This window comes from Equus przewalskii, chromosome 2 (genome assembly GCF_037783145.1).
Source record: "Equus przewalskii isolate Varuska chromosome 2, EquPr2, whole genome shotgun sequence".
NCBI lineage: Eukaryota > Metazoa > Chordata > Mammalia > Perissodactyla > Equidae > Equus > Equus przewalskii.
In genome coordinates, this window is record NC_091832.1 from 31,757,354 (window position 1) to 31,779,764 (window position 22,411).

General features: G+C 58.4%; 1 protein-coding gene across 6 annotated transcripts in view; it reads right to left on the reverse strand.

The window, feature by feature from the left end:
* The window catches only part of EPHB2 (EPH receptor B2), a 181,088-nt gene that overhangs the window by 35,082 nt on the left and 123,595 nt on the right, over nucleotides 1-22,411 (reverse strand). For all 6 annotated transcript variants that reach the window (XM_070598671.1, XM_070598661.1, XM_070598691.1 and 3 more), the window contains exons 4-5: nucleotides 8,377-8,532; nucleotides 6,899-7,234 (exon numbers count right to left, since the gene is read on the reverse strand). In XM_070598671.1, coding sequence (XP_070454772.1) covers nucleotides 6,899-7,234; nucleotides 8,377-8,532 — 492 coding nt within the window. The remainder of the gene's footprint in view (nucleotides 1-6,898; nucleotides 7,235-8,376; nucleotides 8,533-22,411) is intronic.

Sequence of the window (22,411 nt, forward strand, 5' to 3'; positions counted from 1 at the left end):
TGCTGCCCCGGCCGCCCCACCCAGGGCCACTCCTGACCAGCTGCCAGAGTCAGTTCAAACAGTGCTGAAGCCCTAACAGCAGCCAGAGAGCTGCCGAGTGACCAGAGCAGACCGCGTGCCAACACCAACGCTCCCGCCAAGCCCTGCCCGGCGGACCCAGGGTCTCCCGAGCTGGGAAGCGCTTCCTGCTTTTGGTTTTGTGGCTGGTGGTTAAACAGCATCACCGCAGCGGTGGCTCTCTGTTATGGCTCCTCCTGTTATATCCGCTAAACCCCATGTTAACGGGGGCTCTGGGCCGGCAGTGCCTTCCCTGCAGAACGCCTGGGAGGATCAGAGGGGACCTGCGCGTGGAGGGCTCGTCCAGGGAGAGGAGCGCCCTCTCCCTCTCTCTTTGTTTCCCAGGCACCGGCCTCGCCAGGGGCTCTTTTGGCCCATTTCTCTCTGATCCTCTTGGAAGCCTGGGAGAGAAGGAGGTGAGTCCTTGCTCGCACCAGTTCCAGAGACGAGCCACCGTGTGCCCGCTCCCCGGGAGGGTGGAGGATCAGAAGAGAGCGCGGGTAGCAGAAAAACGGCTTTGGAAAGTTGAAAGTCTTTCCAGGAGAAAGCCACGTGGAGCGGTCTCATGGACAGAGGCTGGGGCACCTGGCCAGGGTGCTGGAGACCTGCCACAGACCCGCTGTGTCATCCTGGGCAGCCACCTGGAGCCTCTCTGGGCCTCAGTTCTTCTCTATAAAAGGGGACGTCTGCCCTGGGTGAACCCCGAGGCCCTGGCAATGCTGATCTGCTTTCATTTGACTTCCGTTGCCTTCCGGGATAGGCAGAATAATGGCCTCCAAAGATGTCCTCGTCCTAATCCTGGACTCTGTGAATATGTTACCTTACGTGGCAAAAGGGACTTTGCAGACGTCATTAAGGTTACGGCCTTGGAGATGGGGAGATTATCCCGGATTATCCAGGTGGACCGAGTCTAATCACTTAAGTCCTTTAAGAGGAGACTCTCTCCCAGCCGAGTCAGAGCCCCAAGGGCCGGGGTGTGAGGAGGACTCCGGCACCATCGCTGCTTCTGAGAGGCAGGGGTCCAAGTGCGAGGAGTGGGCCGGGGCCTCCCGGAGCGAAGGGCAGCTCCCAGTGGACAGTCAGCAAGGACATGGAGCCCTCACTCCTCCAACCACATGGAACCGGATTCTGCTAACACCTGAATGAGCAGGGAAACAGATCGCCCCTAAGCCATCAGCAAGGAACACAGCCCTGCCGACACCTCGCTTCCAGCCTGATGAGATCCAGACTGGACTTCTGACCTCCAGAACTGTAAGGAGAGAACCATGTGTCTTTCTAAGTTGCTGGGCTGGTGGTGTCTTGTAGCAGCCACAGGAACGATCACACTGGCTTTCATTTTAAGCCCAGCCGCCACGTATGGGGCTGGGCACTCTGTCCACATTATTGCAAATGGCAACCATCTGGGAAAGCTGGAAGGACAGATACGTGCCCATTACAAAGGCGCGGACACTGAGGCTCGGAGAAGTGAGTTTCTTAGACAGCCTGGTCACGTGCTTGGAAAGGGCTGGATGGGGGCTGAGTCTGTCAAGCCCAGCATGATGCCTTCTCCCACCCGGCCGACCAGGACATGCCGCGGGGGCACCTTGCGATGGGTCACTCTTCCGTTCAGTCGGGTGTCTGCCCAGCAGGCTGCGTGTGGACGGGTCCATGTGCACAGCCAACCCCCCACTGCAGAAGGCTTGGGTCCAGCCAACATGGCCCCGAGTAGGCAGTGACACAATTATTCAGCTCTGCCCCTGAAGGTCTGGCGACTGCAGGCAAGTCACTTAACTCTCAACGCCTCACTTTCCTTACCTGTAAGATGGGAGACTAACAGCCCCCAGCTCACGGCATGGTTGTGAAGATGCATCGTCAAGGACTTGGAAGGGTGTCTGGCACACGGTCGAGACTGCATAAATGGGAGCCATTGTGACGATGAGTGTGAAGATGGAATGATGGCCTCTTTTTTTTTTTTTTCTTTGAGGAAGATTAGCCCTGAGCTAACTGCTGCCAACCCTCCTCTTTTCGCTGAGGAAGACTGGCCCTGAGCTAACATCCATGCCCATCTTCCTCCACTTTATATGTGGGACGCCTGCCACAGCATGGCCTGCCAAACGGTGCCATGTCTGCACTGGGGATCCAAACCGGTGAACCCCTGGCCGCCAAAGTGGAACGTGCACACTTAACCACTGCGCCACCGGGCTGGCCCCAGATTGCCTCTTTTTGAGCGCAGCCTGGGAGGCACCTGGAGGACACCAGCTCAGAGCCTGACGTCAGCCCCCAAGGAGGGAGGGACGGTCCCTGCGGGAAGACGCGGTCAGACGCGGGCTCAGGGACTTGTCGGAGGCTACGGGCCGGTGAGCCGCCAGGCGTGATTCGAAGCCAGGTCTGTTGCCCGATTCCAATCCCTCTGCCCCGCTCCCCCACCTCCGGGGCCGGGCAGAGATGCGGCCGCTCAGAGGTTGCTCGGGGTGGGATGCTGTCCCGGGCAGGAGCGCTGCAGGTGGCCCTGAGGACCAGTCCCCATCACTGACGTGCGGCACATGCCCCAGGTCTGCGCGGCCGGCTCTGCCCTGCTGCTCGGGTCTCAGCTGAAACGCCACCTCCTCAGAGACGCTCTCCTCCAATGCCCACCCCGAGGCCTGCCCTCCCTTCCCCTCCCTCTCGACGCTGTCTTGGCCTTGTGTGCCGAGGCCGAGGACTCTGGACAGCCAGACCGAATCCTGGGTCAGCCCCTTCCCAGCCGAGTGAGCCCGGCCTTTGCTTGGTCTCTCCCAAGGCCTGTTTCCTCGTGCTTAAGTGGGGACACGCAGGCCAGCCCCTTTCCTCCAGGGGCCTGAGAGGACTCTCGAATCCAGGGCAGAAAGGCATTATGGGATGGCGGAGTGTAGCTCGAAGGCGGCGTGACGGCTTTATGAAGTCAGAAGACAGCTCCGGCCCCGGGGACTGCCGAGGGATTGCGAGCAAGGCCCAGTGACTTGCCCCAAAGAAATACTTTTCCCTTTTAAGGCAATGAGCTAGATATTTGTATATTGAATTTTAGGGTCTGATTAAAACCGACCACTGAAAGCATTTGTCTGGAAATTGAGTCCCCAAACTTGCTCTCCAGCCTTGTCGTACTTCTTCACACCCACTTCACTCCACACTTCTCTGAACTCTCCTGCAAATGTTCACTGAGCTTTCACTGGGGTGCGCCCCCTGTCTAGGTACTGGGAAAACTGCAGTGGGAAAAAGCAGACCATAGTGTACCACCCAGAGCTGATGGTGGGGGAGACAGACAGGAACGAAATGGGGGCATGTGACCAAGTCAGGAAGGTCCATGAAGATGAGTTAAGGTCTGAAGGAAGAGTCGGGGGGAGAAGCATTCCAGGCAGAGGGAACAGCATGTGCAAAGACCCTGTGGCAGAGGAGCCTGGTGCTTAGGAGGAACAGAAAGGAGAACTCTCCCTCCAGCCTGCTCCCGCGCTTCCCTCCTCCACTGGACACCTTTCTCCCTGCACGATTCCATCTCTGCTTGTTAGAAGCCTCTCCATTCTTCAAAGCCAAGCTCAAATGCCTCCTCTTCCAGGAAGCCTTCCGTGGAATGCCTTTCTCCCATTCGCCAGGAGGAAATGATCTCCTCCGCCTATAACCTCACCTCCTGACCCCTCCTTGGGCCTCATTCGTGTCATCTTGTATGTTGACTCTGTCCATGCTCATCTTCCCACGAAGGGCTTAAATCCTCAGTGGCAGGAATTGTGTCTCCTCCAGTGTAGACTTGGAGTCCCACCGTCCTGGGTTTCAATCCTAGTGGAGGCCCCTTAGTAGTGGGACTTTGCATAAACGGCTTGACTTCTCTGGGCCAGTGTTTCCTCATCTGGCAAAGGAGGATACCGTGGCGAGGGTGTGGTGTGGCTGCACAGCCCCAGCTGCTCTGGGCTTGTCCAGGGGCTTGGAACAAAGGGGCGGGGAGCGTGGTTAAGGTCCAGAAAGCTCAGGGCACTGAGACTCACTTGGACCTGAGTTTCCCAAATTTGTCTGATGGTGAGAAACACTTGAGCCACTTGCTAAAAATGCAGATTCCCAGGGCTGATGCCTGGGCTTTGGATTCAGCAGGCCTGGGGTGGGTCGAGGAACCTGTGTCCTGCAAAAGCTCTCCTCTAGTTCTGATGCACAATTTGGTGGGGAAACTGAGGCCCAGAGGGAGGAAGCGACTTTCTCAAGTGTGACAGGTCGGATCCATCATCTCTGCTCTTCCCCTCCTGCTGGTCCAGAGAGAATGAGGGGACATCTGGAACAGACTGAATCCCACCCACATTCTGGAGGCCTGCCCCACACGGACCGCCTGGTGCAGAAGAGCTAAACCCTAGCTGACCCACAGACTAGCGAGTGAGAAGATAAATGCTTAGGGTCGGAGACCACTGACTTTGGGGTGGTTTTGTTACACAGCGGTACTGCAGCCATAACAGACTCATACACTAAGGTCACAGGGCAAATGAATGTCAAAGCTGGGCTTCAGACTGAGCCCTGCCCCTAAGCCAGTGCTGGTTTCTCACTGCTCTGAGTTTCAGCCCTGAGGGCACCCCGGCACCCTCCTCTCCGGAAGCCCCTCCTTTCCACTCCGCCCCATCTCTATTCTCGGGAACGTCCAGCTCGGGACGGGAGGGTTCCGTCCCAGCAGCCCAGACTCTGCTCTGTGCTGTGAAGAGCTGCCCTGAGGAGGCGGTCCATCCTCGGGGCTCCCAGAGGAAGGCAGGGAGGCCCCCACAGCCAGGGAAAGGGCGCCAGGGGCTTGGGAATTTCTAACTTCTCCTGGCTGGGAAGAGTTCCCTCCTTTCCACCCTTGCCGGGAGCCTGGGCGTCCCCAGCGCGGAGCTTTGTCAAGCCGGGGAGACTCCCGGTGGAAGCTTCACCATCTGGTGGGTGTCTCTGCCAACAGCTGCTGGCTTTTGAGGGTTCTCTCAGATTGCCGCCTTGAGTCAGCCCCACCCGGACGCCGGACCCCGGGGCTTAAATGCCCCCACAGCCCTGCTCCAACTGCAGGCACGTGCTCAACACGTACTCAGCCATGGCCACACTGCCACCGTTCCCAAGCAAAACCGCACTCCTTCGCAGACGCCAACGCACCGACGGGCAGAGCCACGTTCAGACACACAGCCTCGTGCTCAACACCCCCTCCACGCCCCTCAGCTTCTGACACACCCATGCTCACGAACACACGTCCAAATAAGCCGCAGGGCCACGGTCACCCAAACACATGCAATGACACACCCACACATTCCCACAAACGCACGCTCACACACGGTGAGACCCACAGTCACACTCAGGGTTCCTCGGATGTACCCTGGATTTTGCCCGAGCACTGGAGTCCATCAGACCCGGTTAATCCTGCCTCTTACCCTTCCTGCTTTGTGACTCAACTTCTCTGAGCATCATCTGTAAAACGGGGACGTGGATGCCTAAGGAGGCCAGGGGGATGCAGTGACGTCATGCGTGGGAAGACCCCTCAAACAGGTGGAGCTGGTTGCCCCCTCTCCTTCCATGTCCCTGTGCATGCCCTTCCCCCTTCTCAAATTCCATTTCTTTCTATTGCTCCCTTCAAAATTCTACTGGTCCTTCAAATTGCAGGTCAAATCCTGCCTCCTACAGGAAGTCTTCCTGGCTCTCCACCTCTGGAGCCGCTGAGTGCTTACTGTGCATGCCCCACTAGGTATCAGAAAGATAAGCTGAGCAGCCCGCTCACTTTCCCTCCTGGAGCCTTACCTCTCTTGGCTCTTCCTTAGACAGGGCCCAGACCATGCTCCCGGCAGGGGCTTGGCAAGGGTTGTTGAGTGAATAACTGAGAGGCACATTCACAGTGCCAACCACAAAGTTTTCAACCTGCAGGTACCATAAGTGCTTGAAAATCTCATGTGGCCTTCACTTGGAGGATGAGGCTGGGAAGTGTCTCCTGGACCTGGCCATGTGGCGGTCTCAGGTGATCCTGAGGACAGTGGGCTTGGTGGAGAGAAGTGGCTGGAAGCTCAGTGGGGTGGACTGAAGAGGGAGTGGGGGTGTGTGGGACGGCACTGTTGGTAACTTTTTTGCATGAAGGAAAGCAGGGCAGAAGACGGGGGGCGACGTGGGGTCACCGAAAGGATGATTAGAGGTGACCTTAGGAGAGGAGTCTTGCTGGAGTCAGACTGGAGGGGGCTGCAGGCTCAGAGAGGCACCAGTGGAAACCGCTGGATGTCCACGGGAGTCCGCCTCCCCACCGTCCACTGTGGTAGATGTTCATGTTAGGTCGGGAGAAGGACATCCCCAACCTCCTTTGTGGCTCCGTGAGGCCACGTGACCCAGATCTCTCCAGTGGGACGTGCACAGAAGCGACGGGTGCCACCTCCGCTGGCTCAAACACATCGGTGCCCTGGGTCCTCCCCCTCCCCCTTCCTGCAGGCTGCAGCACCGGCCGGCCTGCGACCCGGCTTCAACCACGCCAACCAGGAGCGTGGAGGGTGGCGGGACACCAGGTCGAAGGAGCCGGGTCCCTGCATCTCCGAGTGGCTCAGAGCTACCCCGCTAACCTGGACTGCTCGTCCTGGACTCTCACGTGAGCGAGAAACGCATTGCTGTGCGCTAAGCCACCCACCCCTGGGCCTTTTTGCTGGAGCAGCTTCCTTTTTACTTTCAAAAATACCTGTTCAATAAGTGACAGCAACGATTATAAAAACCTCTACAGTGGAGAGGGAACACGGACCCTCCCAGGCGCTGGGATCACAGGAACGGCCTCTGCAAAGAGGAAGCCAGTCCACAGACGGAGGGGGCCTTTGACCAGCGCCTGCGGAGGCCCCGTTTGCCACCGCGTGGCGCGCGCCGCCCCAGAGCCTGCATTTGAAGCGCTCACCTGCTTGGTTGGTGGTGATGTTCACGGAAGCGAACTGAGGCGAGAAGGGGCTCTGGTCGGTGACGCCGTTCACGGCCTGGATCTCGAAGGTGTACTGGGTGTGGGCCAGCAGGTCGCTGATGTAAATGCGCGGCTCGGTCAGGCCCAGCTGGCGGGGTGCGTACTGCACGTTGTCCCCACAGCGGGTGCAGGCGCCCCGGCCCGAGCCGCAGCTCTTGCAGATGATGTTGTACACGAGATCCTCGCGGCCTCCCGAGTCGCGGGGCGGGGTCCACTCCAGCATGAGCGAGGTCTCGTTGACACTGGAGATCACGGCCTGGGGTGCGGAGGGAATGGCTGGGGAGGGGGAGAGGTGTCGGTCAGTGGGGGCTGGGGGAGTACGTTCCCCAAGAGACCACTGTGTGCCCACTGCCCTGGCTCCGGCCAGGTCGCCTTCAGATCCTTTCTCTTCTCCACCCCCAGAGAGAAGTTTCTAGAATATTACTCTTATCCTGGTGCACATCTACTTAAACCTTTCTCCCCAGGCTCCCTCCTCCTCAATGTCTGTGACCAATAACTGTCTTTTTGTGCTGGGGATACCCAACAATATCTATTTCCCCTTCTTCCATATAACAGAGCTCAATTTTGTTCAGGGTGGCAGTATGTCCAGCTGAAAAATGATTATTTCCCAGCTTCCTGTGATTAAGTTCTGGCTACTGATATACAGCAGGAGTTGTTGGTTAAGACTTTTTCTTAAAAGGAGACAGCTATAGCATATCCCTATGTCCCTTTCTTTCTTTCTGCTGCCTAGGATGTGTGTGATGGCTGGCACGTCAGCAGCAGTGTTGGACTATGAAGTGACCTGAAGGATAGAAACCACCTGTTACGGAAGGCAGAGCAGAAAGAAAGAGCCAGGTCCCAGAGAACTTCAGGGATTGGTCACACTATCCCAGGACTGCCTGCCTTTGGGATCCTATCGTGTGAGAGAATAAACCCTTATGGTTTAAGCCCCTGGAGTCAGCTCTCTGCTCCCTGCAGCTGAATGCCATTCCTGTCTGCTACAGGGGCTGTAACACTGCCCTCACAGTCACCCCATTCCTGGAGGACCCTGGCCTGTGACTCAGGCAGCGGCTGCCAGGTGAGAACACTGGGCAGCCTTTTCTGCCACAGATACCACCTGTGTTGCCTTTTCTTCTGCCAAGCTTTCCGTTCTCCATCCCTGTGTGAATCAAGTCCTTGACTTTATCTTCCATGTGACTTAGCAGAAGGGGGCAAGGAGCCAGATGCCCGCTCCGTGGTATCTGCACATCGGCCGCACGACTACCCCAGGATTGTCCTTTTCCAGCTCGTTTTCCATTTCCCCTCCCACCAGGAAACTGGCCGCTTCTCACTCAGGCAAGGCTGGCGATAGCTGGACAGCTGCCCAGCCCTTGCCCTGTGCTTCCCTGCAGGCGGCCTCGGGCCTCGGTCAGGCGCCGGCCGCAGGGGCCTGGACGTACTTGTGCAGGGCATGTCCAGGGGGTCCAGGTCTGCTCGGTAGTAGCCGTTGCGGCAGACGCAGTTGGTGGCCCCTTCGGACGTGGTCCGGCTGTTGATGGGGCAGTGGGCGCAGGCCTCGTCCCCCTGGTTGGCCTTGAAGGTTCCAGATGGGCAACCTGGGAGAGAAGACAAGGGGAGTCATTGGGGAAACCGGAGGAGGACTCAGAGAGGCCACAAGGCACAGAGGGACCACATAGCATCACAGGGGGGACCACACGGCATCAAGGATGGACCACGCAGCCTCACGAAGGGGCCACGCAGCCTCACGGAGGGCCCAGGCAGCATCATGCCTGGGACACCCATCTACTGAAGCTCTTGGGGTCTCCAGGCTCCAGCAAGGCAGTCCTAGCTGTGTCCAGAATGTTCTGGGCTACCTGGTTTCTTGTCTCTGCAGCTGTCTGTGGGTTTGGCTGGGCCCTCGGCGACCCTTCCTGACCTCCCCCAGCCTGGCTGTGCCACCGCTTCTGGGATCCACCCTGACTCAGACTGGAGGCCCAGAGGAGGTCTGGGTCAGCGCCCATGGTGCAGACTTGCTCACCAACAGCTGGCTGGGCTCTGACTCTCCTAACTAGATTCCCGGGTCACAGCTGATCAAGATGATTACATCACAGAAGAAAGATCTAGCACGGAGCTGGGCAGGTAGGGAGGCGATGTGGTGGAACAGGAAAGAATGCCGGCTTCAACTCCCAGCTTGGCATTTTACCAGCTGTGTGGCCCTAGACAAGTGGCTTAGCCATTCTGAGACTCAGTTTCCTAGTTTGTAAAGTTATGATTCTAAGGCCCATTTCTGCAGCCCATGGTGAGCACGTGGCACAGGCACGTAAGGCACAGCAGGCCTTGCACAGTGTCGGAGCCCAGTGACTAGCAGCAGCTGCTATAGCAGAGGTCTGATCAGTTCATTGAAATAAAGGGGGCCTGCAGTACCAGGGACAGCCCGAGAAGGGAGTGTTTGCACTCGAGGCTCTCCCAGGGCCTCTGGCCTTCCTCCCTGCGCCGGGGGATGCTCGGGATTTGGGTTCAGGCCCTGCAGCTCAGGGCACAGGCTTAGGTTCTATAAGAGGTGACCGCTCCTGTGTGGGCCTGTGTGCAAATCCACCCTACGCTTCCTCCTGGCCCTGGGCTGGGAATCCGCAGGCCCGGGGTCTAGGCCCTGCCCCTTTCCTGGCCTCAGTTTTTTCTTCTGCTTACGGGGGTTCATAATCCCAGCTCTGCTGTGGTGCTGCTGGGGGATCTTAGAAAGAGTAAGCGGTAAGGAGGACAGGGAAGAGTTTTGCAAGGGGCAAGTTCCTCCTTGGGATCAGATGCGGTTAAACTGTCCACAGACCAGGGGACCTCACCTGGATCACATTCCATGCCCATGTGCTGTGTGACCTTTTGTAAGCGACCCCACCTCTCTGAGCATCCGTTTCCTCATATGTAAATGGCTAACATAAATCTCCCTAAATCATTTTTCCAGCCCCAGTCTTCCAGCTTATCTTCCAGGTCTTAGCAAACCGCCCTCCCCACCTCCCCCAATCAGCTCGGGCCTCAGAGACCCCGCCTCCTCGGTGCTCACGCACTGGAGTTCAGAGTGCTTTACTCCCCTGCCATCAGTATCCATCAAGGGGTCTCCCGGCATGCTGCAGCCCCCCAGGATTGGAGCCACGTCTGATTCACGGCTGCTCCTCCTGTGCCTGACACAGAACCGGGCACACAGTGGGCGCTCCGTAAACACTTCCTGAAGCTGCCTGTGTAAGTGGAACAAGCATGGGCTTTGGAGAGCTTGCAAGGAGAAAGGCAGTGAAGCACGCTGGTTAGCGTGCAGGCTGCCTGGCAAATCCCAGGTCCACCTGTGCCAGCAGCGTGACCTCGGGCAAGTCACTTAAGCTGTTTCCTCATTTGTAAAACGGGGACAATAGTATCCACTTCCTAGAGCTGTTGTGAGGATTACATTGGTTAATTTTGGCAAAAATGCCTAGAACAATTCCTGGCATTATTACACTGTATCTGGTTCAAATACCAATCTGCTGGGTGACCTCAGACAAGCAGTTCAAACTCTCTGAGCTGCAGTTTTCTCATTGGTAAGAAAGCCTCCACCCCATAAAGTAGCCGTGAGGACTGCCTGCAATGAACGGTGCCTGGCGCAGGGTTGGGGAGGGGTTGCACTTATCATCTCAGGGCTTGCCAGGTAAAGTGAGTGCTCAGCAAACAAGCCAAGGACAACACCCTGGGGATGGGGACGCTAGAAAACAGTCCCCCCTCACCGCCCCCCCGGCCCTGCTGTGCCTGCCTTTTGGAGAGAGCATCCTAATCAACAACCGCCCTGGCTGACGCCGCTGACCAGGCCTGTGGGGTCTCGGAGAAGAGCCACACCAGCCTGTCCACGAAGGGGAAGACAGGACTGTGACACAACCAACCAGGCTTCAGGGACACCAACGAGGATGGCGAGGCCCCTGGGGAGTAACTAGGGCTTCCCCAGTGCAGAGGGGGAAACCAGGGCTCTGAGGGGGTCAACACGAGCCGGCCAACGTTCACTGGGTACTTACTAAGCGCTGGCGCTGTTCCAGGCACTTAACACAGAGCAGCTCCTCCCAGCCTCACCAGCCCAATGCCTCACCCAGCCCGGTGATGCAGGCACCGCTGCCGCCCCCCTTCTCAGATGGGGAAGGAAAGCACAGGAGTGAGTAATTTGCCAAGGATGTGGGCTTACAGCCGCAGAGCTGGGAGTCCATCCCAGGCGGTCTGACTCCAGAGGCCACTGCCCTAACCACCACACCGTGCTGCCTTTAAGTGACTTGCGCTGCGTCAACGGTCCACGAGTGCTGGGCAGGGACTGGCAGCTCCTGCCCTGGGTGCCCATCCCACCCAGGGCTCTCTCCACATCACCGTGCTGGCTCTGGGGCCCCCGCGTCCTCTTGTCCTGCCTCCGTCTCACCTTCCTTTTAGGCACCCACCTTTCCCTGCCAGCTGGCTGAAGGGGCAGCCTCGGCACCTTGGCTCTGTCCAGTCAAGACATGCAGGCTGCAGGCCTGGCTCTGGTCAAGCAGCTGGCCTCTCTGAGCCTCAGTTTCCCCCGCTGTAGAATGGGGGCACAGGGCTCCTGTGAGGGTCTAGGATCAGCCTGACAGATGCCAAAGGGTTATGGCCCCAGACCAGGGTCCCTGGCTCCCTCACGGGTGAAAGGCTGCCCCGCTCGCACGCCTCTTCCATCTGCCAGCGATTCCCTGAGCCCGGCTGGCGGGGGCTGCCCGCTGCCAACCCCTCCCTCTCGACCACCTTCCCGGCTGTCCTCTCCCGTCACCACATCCTGGTCAGGCTGCCTCCTCCAGAAGCCTTCCCTCATTAGGGGTGTGCCCCACCCCCCTCGGCCCTCCCACTGGGCCCTCCCACTGGGCCCTCCGTGGTTTCGGCATCTGCCTACACTGTGCTTCATAAAACCTGCTCTTCGGTCCCAGAAGGCGGCATCCTTCTCCCCAATCACCAGGAACCCTCAGCCCCTCCCTCCCCTCACCCCCTGCAGCCAGTCAGTTACCAGGCCTTCCCTCCTCAGCAGTGCCCGTCATGGCTCTTCTCTGCCATCCTCCCACCCCTGCAGGTGTCCAGAAAGCTCTTCCCACCCACTCCTCAGCCTCTCTTGGCCATCTGGCCCCCTCCTGCCCACTTTCCAGAGAGAGCTTTCTAAAGTGCAAACCTTTCCGTGTCACTTAAAAATCCACAGTGGCATAAATGGAATATTATTCGGCCATAAAAAGGAAGGAAGTACTGACACATGTTATGACACGGCCGACCCTTGAAAACGTGCTGAGTGAAAGAAGCCAGCCAAAAAAGGTGACACAGCGTCTGCTTCCATTTATGTGGAAACGCCCAGAAGAGGCACATCTACAGAGACCGAAAGGAGGGCTGTCGGGGGCTGGGGCGAGCAGGGAATGGGCAGTGACGGCTAACGGGTGATGTGCGTTCTTTCCGAGGCGAAGCAAATGTTCTAAAAGTGGTTGTGGTGATGGTCGCACAATTTTGTGAACATACTAAACATCACTGAATTGTACAATTTAAATAGGTGAATTGCATGATACTTGAATTATATTACAATAAAGCTGCTATTTTAAAAAATCCACAACAACTCCCCAAACTCCTTAGGACCCCAGGACCCCAGGGCCGGCACCTGCCCATCTCTCAGTGCCCACCACCCCAAGCCTGACGCTCCACAGTCAACCACGCACGGCGCCCGCTGCCAGGCCCACCTGCACACCTCCGGCCTTTGTCCTCCTGCTCTCGTTACCTGGAAGGCCCTCCCTTTGTCATCAGGCCAACTCCTATGCCCCTTTGAGCCTCAGCAAAGGCATCCTCTTCCAGGAAGCCTTCCCTGGGCCCGTGTGCAGGGTGCAAGTGCCTATTTCAATGACTCACTCAAGAATCTGTAAGTACTGGCCTGACTGTGAACTCTCAGTACGATGCCGGGTACCAGGTGGGAGACAGGGGGATGAAAGGAGGAGCTGGAGAGCATCCAGTTCAACCACCTTATTGACACTTGAGGAAACTGAGGCCCAGAGAGAGCAGACACACACGGCTCTTTTTATTTTTTTAAGATCGGCACCTGCGCTAACATACATTGCCAATCTTTTTTTTTCTTCTTCTTCTCTCCAAAGCCCCCCAGTACATAGATGTACATTCTAGTTGTAGGTCCTTCTGGTTGTGGCATGTGGGACGCCACCTCAGCATGGCCTGATGAGTGGTGCCATGTCCGCGCCAAGGATCCGAACCAGCGAAACCCTGTGCCAAGTGAACAAAACTTCATCACTCGGCCACGGGGCGGCCCCACAGGTGGCTCTTAGTGGCAGAGGCAGATTATTATTATTATTATTATTATTATTTTGAGGAAGATTAGCCCTGAGCTAACATCTGCTGCCAATCCTCCTCTTTTTGCTGAGGAAGACTGGTCCGGAGCTAACATCCATGCCCATCTTCCTCTACTTTATATGTGGGACGCCTACCACAGCATGGCTTGCCAAGCGGTGTCACGTCCGGGATCCGAACCGGTGAATCCCAGGCCTCCGAGAAGCAGAACATGTGCACTTAACCGCTGTGCCACCGGGCCGGCCCTGCAGAGGCAGATTCTGATCCCAGGAGTCCTGAGGGGCTGGGGGGTGTGCTGGGGCCTCAGCTCCCATCGGCCACCACTTTTCCCATGGAGGCAGGTCTAGGGCAGCTGCCCATCCAGAGTGCCCGGCACCCTAGGGGCCACGCTGCCCCCAGCTTCTCAGCGGGCAGGGCACCGGTCCTGCCAGCATCTGAGTCTCATGCAGAAGCGGGAAGAGAACAATGAGACCTGAAGACACAGACTGGGCAGCTGCTCCTCTAGCCGTGGTGTGGGCACAGACAGGCCTCCCGCCCTCTCTGACACTCAGCGTCCTCTGGAAGGAGCTGGTGGCACCTGTGTGGTATAGACACAGTGGGAGCCTCTGAACGGGTCTCCCTGCTCTGCGTCCACCTCCCCACATCTGATGAGAGCGACTCCGACCCACCGCACCTGCTGACTCACCAGCGGCTCCCTGGGGCCCTCACAGCAACTCCGCCACCTCGCCCTGATCCATGGGCCTGCAAGGTTGGCTCTGCAGCCTTCCTGCTGCTTCCGGCCACTCCCCTCGCTCACTGGGCTCCAGCCCATCGGTCGTTGAGAGTGTTCTCACCTCAGGGCCTTGGGCCATGCTGTACCTTCTGCCTGGATGCTGCCCCTGCTCTTCTCATGGCTGATCCTTTTCATCCTTCAGGCCCCAGCTTAAATGTCACCGCCTCCGAGAGGCCCTCCCTGACCACACTGGCTAAAGCAATTCTCTTGTTGCGCTCTGTCTGTCTGTCTCCTTCATCGACCCTCATCACAACCTGTCATTATATTAGAAGAGAGTTTATACACTTGTGTGCCGCACTGGAAGTCCATGGGGAGGGGAAGGGAGCCAGCTTTGTCCGGTTCTCATTGGTTCCCCAGCTCCTGGCAGAGTGGTGGGAACACAGCAGGTGCTCAGTACTTGTTGAATGACTGAATATGCCCCTTACAGGCGTCGTGAGACCCAGACGAGAAAGCGGGTGAGAAGGGGCTCAGCCAAGTGAACGCCAGGTTGGTGCCACAATTATCATCTCGATTTCATCAGGTCACAAGGATGCTCAGATCCCTCTCCACTGCTCATTTGCCCTCCCCAGGGGTCTTCCACTAGGGTGACCAGCTCCTCCTGTTCTCAAACCAGAATTCCCGCCTCCCGGAAACACCCTTGGTCTTGGCCAACCCTCCTGATGCTTCTCCAGCCCCATCTGTCACCTCTGTCTTCTGTTTGCAGCTCCTCAGACGCCCTGGCTGCACACGCACTCGTCCTTTTGCTTGGATGCCCTTCACCCATCATGTTGCCCCGGGGATTGGTGAATCTGACCCGCTCGGCCCCGGGGGCCCGCCCTCCGCACTACTGCAGACACTCAGACCTCCAGTGCAGAGCACCAGACACACGCTCTGTAGGCCCTGGTGTGCTGGTAAATGGCTGGGGAAAAAAAGCCCTGATTTGTTGTTTTTCCCAATTTCTAAGGCTCCCTTATTTCAAGCTACCAATTTGAGATAACTGAACACTGAGTTGGGGAGAAATGAACAAAGCCGGCTTTTGCGAGCCACGCCGGCATGAAGCCGCTGCACCCCACCACTGGATGTGACCCAGATGTGACTTATCTGTGTTCTGCCCGTGGCTCGGTGAACCCTGGCTGGGGCAGGGGCTGGGTCTTTAATCCCCGCATCCCCAGCACCGAGTACAGGGTCTGGCACACAGTAGGTGCTCAGCCAATGCAGTTTGCCGGATGAAGGCAGGTCTGTCTCCCCAACTGGACAGTGAGCAACTCGAGGGCAGGGGCTGAGGGTTTGAGAGGTTATTCACCCAAAGTGCTTAGAACATACAGCAAGTGCCGTATTAATGTTGGCTCTTCGTATGCATCCAGCATGTCAGGACAATAATAATTCCCATTTATTATGTGCTTGCCGGGGCCGGTCCCAGTGCAAGCGATTTACATGGATTCTCTCACTGAATCCTGAAGTGGGTACCACTATCGCCCCCACTTTACAGATGATGAAACTGAGGCCCAAAGGGCATGAAGTGATCCCCCCCACCCCTCCCTGCAAAGGTCACATAGCTACCAAGTGGCAGAGCCGAGGTTTGACTCCAGGCCTTTGCGGTTCCGATGACTGGACACAGAAATCATCAGGTGGCTGAATGTCAGGGCTGGAGACCATCTTGTGGGGCCTACGGAGGGGACAGGGCTGGTCGGGGTCACTCCGCAAGAGAGGCAAAACCTGGGCCCCAACCCCAGGCCTTGGGGCCAGCAGCCAGCCAGCACCTGCCTCCTGCAGACGCCCAGAGCCGGTGGCCAGGCAACCCACGGCAGGATGGCAGCCGGCCTCGAGGGGAGGGAGGATTACAGGGAAACAGATTTTCCTCCTGCCTGCCCCCTGGGCTCCGGGGATAGGTGATAATTGACCGAGCGAGCCCTGAGTCAGGCCAAGGCAGGGCTCCATCTGGGCCTGGCACGGCGGGGCCGCTAATTGGCACCGGGCGATCCTCGATGCCTCCTTGGCCAGCCTGCTGCTGCTTCCCCGTCTCCTCCCACTGACTCCGGCTTAATCCGCAAACCGACCAGTGCCACGGTGGAGTGGAGGCTCAGCCAGGCCCCGTGTGCCAGGCCCCGGGGGCCGGGAAGGCGCGTCTCTGTCCTCCTGGGGGTCCAGCCGACCCGAGGGCTTGGTCTGTGGCTCTGGGCAGAGGCAGGCTCACCACAGCCTGGCCCCCTCCCGAGGACCTGGGCAGGAGGACTGAGGAAGCAGAGCCCGGGCACGACCTGCACAGCCGGCTGCCAGGGCTGAAGCCACGCCCGCCTCTTGCCAGTAGTGTGATCGCGGGCGAGTTACGTAACTCTCAGTGCCTCAGTTTCCCTGTCTGGATGACGGGGAGAATGGTAACACTGACCTTATATTTGTTGGGAAGATTCCCTGAGTTAACACGGAGAAAGCACTTGCCAGGCTCACGTAAGCGGTATACAGTGTTAGTATTAGAGTCATTCCTTCTCGGCCCGTCACTTGCTACGTGCTCATCCCTGGGGATACAGGGATGAAGAGGTGGTCTCTGCCCTCAGGAGCGCAGCTCCACTTCACTCCACTTGGGGAGTTATGACTTATTCAAGAGGCTTTAGTTAGGCCCCGATGATGGGCCGAGCACTAGGATGTGGGGACAAGGGGCCCAGGCCCTGCCTGTGAGAGGCCATGGCTGAGCAGGGGCTGGCACACTTGGCTTTGACCAGGCCTGACTGCTGGCCACTATGGGCAGCGGGGCCGGGGTGGGGGCCCAGGTTCAGCAGTGCCGGGTGGAAGGGCAGCTGGCTCACCTTCCCGCCTTGGCATCTCGAGGAAGTTCTGGATTTGGGTTGGGAGAGGAGTTGGGATAGAAGAAAGAGTCCTGGGCCCAGAAGGGGGATGCTGAGGCTGGGCTGCCCCTGTGGCCTCGTGGTCTCCCTTGCTCTGTGAGCCCAGGCCACTTCCTGCCCACCCTGGGCACAGCTGGGGCCATCTCTAGGGCCTCTTCCAGCTGTGGGCACGCCCACCCACCCCAGGCCCTACGTTCTCCCTGAACTGTGGAAAACCCAATTTGTTTCCAGAGCCTGTGCCGTGCACATGTCAGGGCTGAGCTCGTGGTGAGCTTGTGGCCGAGCAGGCGGGGCTGGGGGTCTCCTGCATGCAAAGTGGTTTTTGCATTTTGCACGCTTCCTGCTTTTGCTGAGCTTGGGCAGGTGGAGTCAGTCCCCGGGGGCCAGGCTGGGCAGGGTGCCGAACCCCCTGTACTGGGCAGAGCCCCGCAGGAAGCAGGCGGTGAGCTTCCGGGCTAGAGGCAGGAGCTGCCGATCTACCCTGCGCCCCCGGGTGAGCTGCGACCTCCCTCTGTCCTGACACCACCCTGCACAGAGGAGGCTCCACGCCCGCTTTAGAGATGAGGAAACTGAGGCTCGCGGAAAGGAAGTGCCTTGTCAAAGTCACTCAGAGGCTTCAGGGCAGAGCCTGAGCCCAGGGTCCATGTTCTTTCTGACACCCACCTCTGAGGCCCCAGTGTCCCAGCTTGATGGAGGTACCCTTCCTCTCTCTCCCACCTCTTCCTCTCCCCTTCTCTCCCGGAGAAGGGGGCCCTGCCTGGCCAGCTTATGTCCAGGGAGCGCCTCAGGGTCATTCCCCTGCTGTGGTAACTCCTCCTGGACCACCCCGGGGGGTGTCATCATGCTGCCCCCCACTCCCCGACACGTCCGACTCCCCCTGCTGGAACCGGCTCTGTGGGTCCCACCTGCAGCTGGCAGGACCACAGAAGTCAGAGGGTAGCGGCAGGGACTGTGTTAACACATGTCCTCTCTCCCTGAGGGTGGACCAGGCCCCCCCAGGCCAGCCTCCACACCAGCCAGCTGCCGAGGCCCTCCTCTGCTCAACGCTCTTCAGTGGCTCCCTCGTGCCTGTCCGAGTCCAGCCTGCTTCAGCCTCCCCTCTGTGGTCCATCTCGCCAGCCTCAGCTCCCCCCGCCCTCCCAGCCACACCCTGGGCTCCATCACAGCAGACAGCTTCCAGCTCCCAACAAGCTATGCTCGGTCTCACCTCCGGGCCTTTGCTCAGGCTGCTCCCTCTGCCTGAGACGCTGTCCCAGCTCCAGCCTGGCTAACTTGTTTTCATCCTTCAAATCTCAGCTCCAGCCCAGACTCCCTTTTGGTCCTACTCCGTGGATGCCACCCCCCACCAGGGCTGGGTTTGGGGCTCTTTCCTGTGCTCCTGAAGCACAGGCACTTTGCCTCTGGCTGCACGATGACACGGTTGCAACTGTCTGCCTCCCACACCAGGCTGCGTGCCGAGGGACAGCAGGGACCCACACTGTCTGGCACCGCTCAGTCCTTGCTTGGCCAAGAGGGGATGGACACAAGGCCTCAGGAAGCGTTTGTTGACTGACTGACTGAGGCTCAAAACGGTGGGATCTTGTGCTTATGCTCACTCAGCTTGTGTGTGGACTGGAGATTTTGTTCTAGGCCTCTGGAGCCCCCGAGACCATGTCAGAGCCCCCAGAGCTGCTCCCTGTGCCCCCATGAGGAGCTCTCAAGGCGTCCTACGTTGGTCTTTCTTGGCATTTGGTTAACATCTGTCTCTCCATCTCCCACCTGCCCAGCGGCAAGCTCCATGAAGGCAGCTACCACACCTGCCCTGTTCACCACCTGGTGCAGAGCAGGCATACGCAGCTGCTCCCGACGGACAGGCTGGGAGGCCTGTGGGGCCCTTGGCCCCAAGGCCGGAGTCATGGAACTCTCACCACTACTGTGTCTCCTGACGTCTCCTCCCCAGTTGTGTGTGTGTGTGTGTGTGGGGCGGGGGGGAGATCACAGTCTCCTGGGGAGCTGGGTCCTGAACCCCACCACCTACAAAGGTGGGTGAGCCTGTCTCATACCCACCGGCCCTTCCAGGTCCCAGATGCCACGTTAGGCTCCCCATCCCGGCTCTGGCCTGCCTCCCTTCACGCCATCCCCACGGTAGGGGCTGAGAGCTCCCGCCTGCCCAGCAGGCAGCCCCATTCCTCCAATTTCCTCCCAATTAATCAAGCTCTGAACTTTTTAATTATCTGCCCGCAGGGTGACTCCCCACTCTGGTGAAGCAATTAAGGACATTTCCAAGTGCTGTGTGGCTGCCGGCAGGCTGCTCTGACCAGGCCCTGACGGAGGAGGTGAGCAGGGGGAGGGGGTGGTGACAGGAGGGGTGGACAGGAATCCCCCTGGGCCACGGGGCTGCTGGGAGGCTGGGGTCCTGGCCAGGGTCATTCCAGGGATCTGGGGCTACCCTGTCCAGGGTGAGCCCCCGCCCCCCGTTCACTCAACAGCCCTTTCTCCGCAGCCAGAGTCTTCACGGCTTCACAGATTCCAGTTTCCAGGTCCCAGGGGCCGGGTGAGGTGCTTTACAATCTTCCCGTACCCTCACCCTCACCCTGGGAGTAGGAAATAGAATTATCTCTGTTTTACAGATGAGGAAACAGAGGCTCAAGAACGTCAGGCAACTCCAGAGACGCAGCTGGCATTTGAAGGCAGCTCTGAGCCCACATCCACTTCATTCTATTGTCTCTTAAAGGTCAGGATGGCCTGTCAAGTGCCAGGAGCCCCGAGGAGACCTGAAGAACACGGGCTCTCCATGTGCAGGGCGGCGGGCGGGAGAGGGCATTGTAGGCAGAGGGGACCGCCTGAGCAAAGGCACGGAGGCGTGAAACGGCACGGTGCGTGCGTGCGTGTGTGGGGAGCTGCGAATAGTTCAGGGTCGCTGAAGCGTGAAGTTCAAGGCTGGGAGAGGCGGGAGATGAGGCTGGAGAGGCCGGCCGGGGTGGGAGGGGGGTCTGAGTCACTGGAAGTCAGGAGAACTTTCAAGATCTTCTGGTCCAAGCTCCTTGTTATAGGACTACAGCTACACAACCCAGACAGGGATACTGACTTGCCTAAAGTCACACAGCAATTAGTGGCTGATAGGGCTGGGGCTGCAGACCAGGAGTTCCGCTGCACAGGTTGGAAGGGAAGAAAGTGGGGGGGGGGGGGGCAGTGGCAGCTGTCGGATCTCTGTGGAGCTCCCAACTGGCTTCCTGCTTTCACCCCTGTGATCCTAGCTCCCCACTTTCCTCTGGCTGCAGTCTGCTCTTAGCCGTCAGCCAGAGGGAGCCTGCAGAACAGGAATCAGCTGTGTGTGGCTCCTCTGCTCAAAGGCCTTTGACAGCTCCCCCTTCACTTGGAGTAAAAACCAAGAGCCTGCAAAGCCCCCTTTACCCCTCTGGTTAAATTTATCCCTAAGTATTTCATTATTTTTGATATAATTGTATCCTCTTTACCTCTATGAACTTACCTCCTACTACCCTCCTTCTTGCCCACTCCACTCCAGTCCCACTGGCCTCCCAGCTGTCCTGGAGTGCGTCAGGCCTCCTCTAGCCTCAGGGCCTTTGCACGTGCTGTTTCCTCTGCCTGGTTCAAGTCCTACCTCAGCTACCTCTTCACAATGTCCCTCTCTGAGCCTCACATCCCTCATCTATAATTGGGGTTAATGCTGCACACCCCACCTTCCTTCCTAGGCTAACACAGGATCCTAGTGAGAAAATGAGGAACAGACAGCTCCACAAATGCCCTCCCTCCAGCTCGAGGCTATCACTGCAATGGGGCTTGTAAAAATCCTCATTGGGTCCTTGAGAAAACAGGCCCTTTGATGAGTAGTGGGCTCTAGGCTCCCAGACCTTAAGCTGGATCGACACGCCGGGGCCTCCCAGCCTGTAATCCTCAGGACTCACAGATGCTGGAAAAGCGAGTGTTAAATAATAGTCTGGATGTGCCCGAGGGGAAGCCGGATGTGTTTGGAAAGCTTGACACATCTGGCAGGGCCAGGCCTGAGTCCCCCGGCACATCTGGCTGCTGTATGGACAGGTGGTGTCATGGGTCACTGAGGCAGTCCTGGTGCCAAGAGGGGGGGTGATGGCCGGATGGAGCTGGGAGCATCTCCCAGGCTACCCACGGCCATAGTCCCCCTGTGGGTCCCCCTTCAGACCGTCATTGTGCTTTGGAGGCTGTGTTCTGGGAGGCCGACTTCGGACCCAGAGCCTGGGCCGCCAGATTCCAGAACCCCTGCCTCGTTCGGTCGGCGCCAGCTGCCCCTGCTGGGGTTCGAGGAGCCGGGGAAGGGGCTTCCCCTCTCCAGCTGGGGGTGCATTTTCGGGGTCACCTCACGTAGCACTTCCCCTTCTCCGGGATCCAGAAACGTGGTCATCAGCTCCACCTGAAGGAGCCCCCTGGGCTGAGACTGGCCTCCCCACCCCCCACCTGCCCCCAGAAAGCCATGGTCATTAATAAAGGACACAATTAGCTGTCAGCGGAGAACATGTCTGGAATTTTTTACCTGCTTGGTAAGCTCGGTTAAGGCAACAAACCCCCGGACCCCCCGGGAAAGCAGCTGCCACACACCTTTCAGGGGCCCCTCTGCCCGGACCCGGGGCAGGAGGGGCCTGTGACTTTTTCTGTGTCGGTTCCGCAGGCCTGGGCCTGCGCGGGGCAGTTTTTTCCAGGCCAGTGGAGAAAGTGACAGAGTAAGAGAGATTTCCTGGCAGAAGTTGTTTTTTTCAACCCAACAGGCAATACAATTCAATACCATTTTCTCCCCCTTCCTGGGCCGACTTCAGGCTTTCAGAGCTGGAACTCTAGAGAGAAGAGGCAGGCCCATTTCTCACTCTGCACCGGACATTTTACAGCTGGGGAAACTGAGGCCCAGGGCGGGGAAGTGACCTTGTGTGTGACAGAAGGAAATAAACGCACTCTTCTTTTACGTTCTATAGGGTCCCCCGGCTCGCTTAACTGGGAGTAGCCAAAGGCTGGGGGAATGCGTCAAAGTTCCTGACGGTCATTCTCCGCCCACTGACGAATCCTGACTACGCAATGCGCCAGGGCCAGGGGAGGACAGCAGGGAATGGCGAAGACGTGGTGCCCACCCTCATGGAGCTGGGGCCTAGCAAGAGCGACAGAGGGACAGAGCAGCCGAAAAACACAGATACTGTACACAAGAGTGGGGGTCACGGGGGAGACAGCGGGGCTGAGGCGGGGCCACGGGGTCGCCTTGGGGAGCGTCGTCAGGAGAGGCCTTTTTGAAAAGGTGGTATTTAAAAGGCGGTCCCTGGGGACAGGACCATTTGGCCGAGCAGGAACAATATTTGCAAAGGCGGGGAAGGCTTCGCCTCGGTTCCTGCTCAGTGTGTGGGGTAACAGCAGGACATCTCTGGGCCCCTAAAATCCGTTTGGCCCCAGCTGTCTACAATCCCAGACAGACACTCCTGTGCCGGGGAAGTCACTTCCTGCCTGGGCGCCTTTGTCCTGACAATGCCATGAGGTCGAGGTTTGTTACTCCTATTCTGCGGATGAGAAACTGAGGCTCAGAGCAGTACAGCACCTTCTGTGGGGCACACGGACACC